Below are 7619 nucleotides of genomic sequence, written 5' to 3'. Positions count from 1 at the left end.
CATATGAGCGCCCCCCATATGACCGGCCTCCCTCTGGTGGTGAGCGTCCACCGTACGAGCGCCCCCCATACGAACAGCCTCCTCCCGGCGACCGTTCGCCATACGAGCGCCCGCCATATGGGCAGCCCCCTCAAGACCAGCGCCCCCCCTATGACAGACCACCATACGATTCAGACCGTTCCTTCGACTCTCGCCCTCCCTATTCTTCTGCACCACCTTCTGCCCGTCCTCCCTCAATTCCCCCCACCACCTCTTCCCATGGGTTGGGTCCAGGAGTGGGAGCCCACGCCCGCCGCGCCTTCTGGGTTGAGGTAGCCACGGGCAACTCCCAGTGGGAACAGCCTCTTGGCGATAGCTCGCGTGACATGGGCCCTCCCCCTATCATGAGCCCCCCTCCTTCCGGCCCGATTAGCCCTCCCCCCGGTGGCTACTACGGCGGCCCCCCTCCCCAAGAGGGAGGCTACTACCCTCCTCCTCAGGGCGAGACCGAGGAAGAGCGAAAGAAGAGTGATAGGAAGAAGATGCTCATGGGAGCCATGGGAGGTTTGGCGGTTGGTGGTATTGCCGGAGCTGTTCTTAACCATGAATTTGGTATGTCTACGTTCTACCACATCCCTTCCAGACAGCGAAATATTTCCGAAACAAAAACTAACATAGAACAGGTGGCGACAGCTCCTCCGATTCTGAGAAGGAGGAGGAAGAAGAAGAGGTCGAGCACAAGATCGTGGAGCAGCACATTTACCACCACTACGATGAGCCTCCTGAGGAGCGCTCTTATTCCCCTCCGGTGGATGATTGGTAGTGGGGCACTCTTGGACGATGAGCTGGCATTTTGTTTTTTTTCTCCCTTCAACATTTCTAGAATGGGTCCTTTGCACTAGCCCGGTTTGGTTTTAGCCTTAGTGTCTTCGGGTATTTTTTTGTTTGCTCGTTTTCGGCCTGCAGTAAAATGTTCCAAAAATATATCCTTTAATTTGGATTGGTTCTCTTCTGGTGGATACCTGATGTCATCCGTAATCTCCTTGTAGGGCTAACATATCGAAGTTCGGATATGGCTTTCTCAAGCTTTTTACTCAAACATTATCGTACGAAGTTGCAAAGGAATACCCTCCCGCCCTATGATTAACCATACCACTGTCGAGACGGGGTTATGAATTACGGTGCCTCAGGCAGAATAGCAACCACGATAGCTTGGCCTTAGATAAGCATCAGGATACATAGTGATCAAAACTGGAAGATAGACATACAATACACATTAACAGCAATGCACCTAACATTTCCCTACTTTCATTCCCAAGTCATTCGGCATTCCAAGCTACGGAAAATAGTGTATGTCGATGCGAGATTAGCAATCACCTCATCCTATAGAGGAACTCTGATTCGAATGTACATACTAAGAGATTTGCATGCCCACCAGGATTGGTATCGCCAATATACCCATGCTGGAAGAAGCACAACTGTCATCAGAAGAACCTGGGCAATGGATGGAGTCTCTATCACCAACATACCATCCTAATAAAATACGTGCCATCAATAGGCCTTCTGCATTGGGACCTTAATCTCAACCTCCTCGATCGCCTGACGGATCTGGTGGATGTCGTATATCTCCGAATTCCCTGGGATGAGCAGTTCCTTCCGACCTGCTTTATGCACCCGGCCATTGATTATGATAATCTCCAATTTACTGTGATCTTGTAGAACCGTGATATCCTTCAAGGGGTCCCCATCGACGACAACACAGTCGGCATAGTTACCTGCCTTGATCTGACCCATCTCATGCGACCTCATGAACAGTTTTGCGACTCCATAAGTTGCTGCGATAATGGCTTCATGGGCGGTAAACCCAAGAAGCTTCGTAAAATGCTCAAGGTCTCGGGCGTATGTGCCATGTGGAGTCCAGGCAAAGCCATAATCTCTACACGGTTGAACTATTAGTTGATGGGGATAGACTAGATTTCTAGACTCGATACTCACCCTCCCGGTAGCACTACAATTCCTCGTCTGTGCATCTCTCGAAGTCCCCGGGTAGCAACCTCGAGTTCCTTCTTGTATCCTACCTTTTCAGCTGTTGCCGTAGCATATCCAAAAGCGTTCGCTTCGTAGAGTGTTGCCACCAGCCAGTTCAAACCGGGCGCGACGACATGCTGTGTTTTCTTTTGCTCCAGCAGATCCATAGCTGTACATGATAATCAGTATAAAATCTTCGCACAGTTTCTTCATGTGCTACTCACATTCCTCGTCGATATACGACGCATGGTAGATAACCTCAACTCCATGATCAATGCACTGTCTGACAGAGTCGCGTGCCCGAGCATGGGCGCATAACCGGATTCCATGCTTGTGTGCTTCATCCACACATGCCTTCGTTTCCTCGTCAGAGAAGTAGCAGTCCTGCGCATCTCGAATCTCGGTAATCTAGATGGCCATGAGTATCACGGAAGCTACTGAGGTTCAACAGACTATACCGATTCTCCTGACATGGACAGCTTCACTTGATCCACACCCAATTCAGCATGTTCACGCACTCTGGAGGTAGGTAGTTAGGGATCCAAATGCTCTTCTTTAACCAAGCAAGTCCACATACACTTTCCGCATCTCTTCAGGCCCATCAGCATATGCAGTGATACCTGGTACAAGGTCTCCATCTCGACGAGCTATTTCTTGACTGTTCGCGAGGTAACGAGGTCCTGGAATGTCACCCATATTGATCGCATCGCGGACAACAACATCGAGGCGCTTCTTGCTGCCGCCGCCCCAAAGCACCTAAGATGACAGTTAGCAATCTATAACCGAGAGAAACCCTCTACCTGTGGAACAAAGTACATGGTGTAGCCCGAATCAAGATAACAACGCGCACTCCTGGCGGTCAAAAGAGTGTGTTCTTCGATTCCTAGCTCGCCCAAGCGGCCCAGGTCACCTCCATTCCAACTCAGATGTGTGTGGGCATCTCCAAGGCCGGGTATCAAAGTTCGTCCACTCCCATAGAACACTCTTACACTTGGGTCTTTGAGTAATTCCGCCTTTCCCGGTACTTCGCCCACGTGTGCAAATCGTTCCCCTGGTACCCAGTCAGCGGCTATCTTTATACAGTTTACGGATATACCCACCGACAATGAGGACGTCCCCACGATACGGACTTTTCCCGGTAGCCTCTATAATCTGAACATCGGTGATAAGGACTTTCGACGCGGGATGTGTTCCCGCAATGGAGTATTGCTTGGGTTGGAGATTCTCATTGAACTTTAGATTGTTCAAGGATTCAATGTTCCTCGGAGGTCCTTCATAAACCTCTGGTACATTCTCCGGTGATGTCCATGGTACTTGTACTGCGGCCATACTATCTTTTGCTGGCACGTAGTGTCTGGGCAGCAACTGGGGCCGTCATCGAATATATATAGACCAAGCATCATACCACGGCTGCAGCTATGAAAGATAGTGCTACGCACTAGAGAACGAAGCATCCCCTCCTCAATCCTTCTCAGTAAAATTGCAGCGTAATCCTTTCTGATCTCGCAATGTTATTAGCTGTTGTTTGGCAGGGATCTCTGCGGGCACCAATAATCATCTACTGGTTTCTGTAGAGTCTCCGCTGAACGCCGCTCTTCTCCGCTCTGCCATATCTGCTAAAACGCCGATCACATGTCACTTGTTGATTATCCCCAATGCTTCCGGCGCCGTTAGTAGTCGGACTTCTAAGAAATGCGCTATTACTTATGTTTTCAATCCATCATGGGGTGGTTGAGCCTCCACCAGCGTGCCGATGTGACAGTATTTGGTGAACGATATTTAACTGGTACAGCGCCAATCTCCTATAAGATCGGCACTTATAGCGACAACGCAATAGACATGGCCCCTGCAACCACGTTGGTGCCCTAATTTTCTCCTACAGAAAATTTTCAATTCCAAGAATCGTCAATACCTAACTCCGACTTACCCTATATCGATCCGAACATAGTGTCCCGAGTGGAGCAACAGTGGCACTCAAGCTCAGACGCAACCCGAAAAGATCTCCATGTTTGGATTGTTATTGATAGTGTGGTGTATGATTGCACCAACTTTCAGCAAGAAGGTAGTGTCGATGTCATTCAAAGCTTCCTCGGCCAAGACAGCTCGTGGCAGTTTTGGCGATTCCATGGTCGAGAACCTTTGCAAGATTATAGGAGACCCCTCCGTATCGGACGGACGAGTGGGGTTCAGAATCGCTTTATAGAACCCCCGCATTATGTAGGATTGAGTCTTTTGGGGGACGATTGGTAATGGATAGTCCCAGGTATAATCCTCTGCTGCTTTTATTCTTAAAGAGTGTCGGAAGCTATCTATCGGTGACATGCTCAGAGGTCTACATGTAACATGATATGGACGATACATCATACTATATCCCTACCGAGTAGTTTCTTGCGTCTGTTATTCTACACGAAGGATCCTTCGAAATCAGTTTTTGAGCACGAAGTGAGGTAAAAGCTTGCGAATCACAACACAGTTTAAGCTCGTGGATTCTAGTGCCTTTGTTTCCCCCCACGACGATATGTGGAGATACCGTACTCTTGCGGTATCAATTGGTGGGATTTGGCGTGACAGCGGGGAAAAGCGGATCTCTGCCTTTCACCGTCATGCACGCCTTCAAATAAATAGTTGCGGTAGAACCCATTGACTCTCTCGTACTATTTAAAGACAATTACAATCCCGTGTCGAAGTAGCCTATCAAACCAACATGGCGACATCACCCTCTACCAATTACTGCGCTTACATCGACCCCAACTCCAGGCAGCATCGAATTGGCCATCTTGACCTGGCGACAGAGCAGATTCACCCTCTTGTTTTCCTATCCGGCACTCGGATTTCCGATTTGTACCAGGTGATCGAAGCGGGGGAGGAGAATATCCAGCTAGGAAGAGAGGACTCCATTCCGTTATCTCAGGTTAAACTGCTGCCGCCGATATCTGGCCGGGATATCCTGGCAGTCGGGAAGAACTATGTCGAGCATGCGAAAGAGTTCAATTCTTCCGGATTTGATTCATCAGACAAAAACGACCAACCGACTTTCCCAGTGATCTTCACCAAACGCGTAACGTCTATCATCGCACATGGAGACCAGGTCCTCCTTCATACCGGGTTCACCGAGACACCAGACTATGAAGGTGAGATCGGTGTGATCATCGGCAAGACCGGACACAAGATCCCTGAGTCAGAAGCAATGGATTATGTCTGGGGCTACACCATCATAAATGATTTCACTGCTCGGGAAAAGCAGCGAGACCACAAACAATTCTACATCGGCAAGTCTCCGGATACATTCTGTCCTATTGGACCCATTGCGGTTCCGAAGGAGCATCTTCCCACGAATCTCCAATTGCAAACGTTCGTCAACGGAGAGAAGAGGCAGGAGGCCACACTCGACCAGCTAATTTTCAGTATCCCGACTCTTGTCTCCTGCTTATCCCAGGGCCAAACACTACAGCCCGGAGATACCCTTGCAACCGGCACGCCGTACGGTGTTGGATTCGGCTTCCGACCCATGAAATTCCTCCAAGCTGGAGACGAAGTCAAAGTCTCCGTGACCGGACTGGGAACTCTCACAAACTACATGGCAGCCACCGATGCCATCAACCCAACCGTTGAGCGCGTGAAATCTCAATCGTCAATCCCAGTAGCCAACCAAAAGGCCCGAGGCCATGAAGGACTCGTGAAAATGGGCACCAAAGAGCTCTTCTCTCAAGTTCAAGGACACACCGAAGGACCACCCATCATCTTTATACACGGCCTGGGCGGTTCATCAACGTATTTCAGTCCACTTGTCGCGAGACTATCGTCCACGCATGCTCTTTACTTAAGTGATTTCGAAGGCCACGGCCTATCCCCAACCAACGCGCTCAGCAAAATCACCATCGCATCACTCGCGTCCGATATCCGCGACGTATACCACAACGCTCGTCCCGATCGCAAACCAGCAACAGTCATCGCTCACTCGATGGGCTGCCTCGTTGCCATGAAGCTTGCCCTCGAAAACCCAGAGCTAGTCTCCTCTCTAATTCTTATGGGACCACCCCCCTCGCCGTTGCCCAAAGCCGGCAGTGCTGGAAGCTTTGCGCGCGCCGAATTAGTCCGCAATAAGGGTATGGTGGCGGTTGTTGACGCTGTTGTTAACGCAGGATTGTCTCCAAAAACAAGGGAGGGAAATCCTTTAGCAGTCGCAGCTACGCGCATGTCATTGCTTGGGCAAGACCCAGAAGGATATGCGAAAGCATGCACCGCTCTGGCAAAGTCTGCCACTGAGACGCTTGATACCGCAAGCTTAAATTGTCCGACGTTTATCCTCACGGGCGATCATGATGCTGTCAGTCCACCGAATTTGTGCTTTTCTTATGGGAAAAGTATTAAAAACTCTGAAGTCCAGGTGCTGGAGACTATTGGGCACTGGCATTTGTTTGAAGATGTTGAGGGGGTTTCTGATGCAGTTCATACTTTTCTAGAAACGTTGCAGTAGACTTAGGGGTACGTTGCTTGTTGTCGGGTGGCCTTTTGAGGCTTCATTGCAGTGGAAAAGGCTATTAAGCAATATAAACTTGTGATAAAATATAGACGCGAGATAGAAACACAAACAATGTATGATTCTAACCGCTTATAAATACACTATCCTGCAACCCACCGACGTAATCCATCCACACAACCCATGCTTAATCGTCTGATCAGTGCATACGACCATAGATGTGGAGAACAAGGCTTCCCGTCCAGTCAGGTGTACTTAAGCCAACTGCGTAAGCCCAGTTAAAGCAAAGATGTGCCCTCTGGTAACCATAAAGGAGCTGTAAAAGGCGCATACTATTGTGAAATGTCAGGGGTAATAGGGCGTAGGGAGCTATCGTGTTGGCTACAGGCTCATCTGGTGCCCAATTGGGAAGATGTCATCGGTGGAAACACCACGAATCAACATATCTCAACCCACTGAGTTATTTCATTCGTCGTTATAACATTATATAGCCCTCAGGGTGCCGAATTATCTAAAGGCTTGTTGTTTGAGGGATTTCTATGTGTGTTCGCCTGGACTTGATGCCTGAGGCAGAACATTATAGTCCAGGTGTCAACCACAGAAAGTAGCAAATTACCTCGTAATTGAATCACCCTTTAACTATCTATCGATTCCGGACGTCTTCCATTGTTTATGACATGATTAAATTCAGAAACTGTAGCGCGAGGAAGAGGACATTTCAAAATTGGTCCCACAGATTCTACCCAGTGCTGGTTGCATACACAAGTCTCTTCCGCATGCATCAATGAACTGGCAGTCAATCCGTTCGAGTACAGCGCTCTCCTTTCAAACCCCAGCTTAACATATGCAACCTCAATAATGCATGACATCAAGTGGGGGTGGCATGAACAAAACAGCAGATCCGGGAGATGTAATGCAAAGTCGGCCCCAGGTCACTACAAGCCATGTCGCAGAACAAGGGTACAGTCAATCCACAGCTCATAGATGCATACATACTGTATTCAGATTTAGCATTTCAGGCTCATATTTGTCTGTCACCTGTCAAGAGGGCCCTCTTTGGGAGCAGTCCGTTGTCTCGGCCCCGCCCATCAATATTTAACAGGGCTCAGATCCCCAGTTTCCAGTCTTAATT

The 7619-nt window shown here is 49.1% G+C and overlaps 3 protein-coding genes across 3 annotated transcripts; 2 read left to right on the top strand and 1 right to left on the bottom strand.

Annotated features, from left to right (window-relative positions):
- ANOM_001784 (WW domain protein) lies at positions 1-802 on the top strand (the record flags this gene model as incomplete). Its single annotated transcript, XM_015547041.1, has 2 exons — positions 1-591; positions 663-802. Coding segments are annotated over 2 exons (731 nt in total), but the record flags the coding sequence as incomplete, so codon positions are not given.
- Positions 803-1530: 728 nt separating this feature from the next.
- ANOM_001783 (uncharacterized protein) lies at positions 1531-3336 on the bottom strand (the record flags this gene model as incomplete). The annotated part of the gene is made up of 7 exons (XM_015547040.1): positions 1531-1915; positions 1975-2176; positions 2232-2415; positions 2466-2526; positions 2585-2763; positions 2808-3058; positions 3108-3336. 7 exons carry the CDS (start codon positions 3334-3336, stop codon positions 1531-1533), a joined length of 1491 nt encoding a protein of 496 aa, XP_015410756.1.
- Positions 3337-4711: 1375 nt separating this feature from the next.
- On the top strand, positions 4712-6484 carry ANOM_001782 (bifunctional fumarylacetoacetate hydrolase/alpha/beta hydrolase family protein; the record flags this gene model as incomplete). Its single annotated transcript, XM_015547039.1, has 1 exon — positions 4712-6484. The coding sequence occupies one exon, from the start codon at positions 4712-4714 to the stop codon at positions 6482-6484; it is 1773 nt and encodes a 590-aa protein (XP_015410757.1).
- Positions 6485-7619: the final 1135 nt, after the last annotated feature.

This window comes from Aspergillus nomiae (genome assembly GCF_001204775.2).
Source record: "Aspergillus nomiae NRRL 13137 chromosome Unknown contig00023, whole genome shotgun sequence".
Taxonomy (NCBI): Eukaryota; Fungi; Ascomycota; class Eurotiomycetes; order Eurotiales; family Aspergillaceae; genus Aspergillus; species Aspergillus nomiae.
The sequence above is the reverse complement of the archived record's forward strand: the minus strand, read 5'-3'. Positions and strand labels throughout refer to the sequence as shown.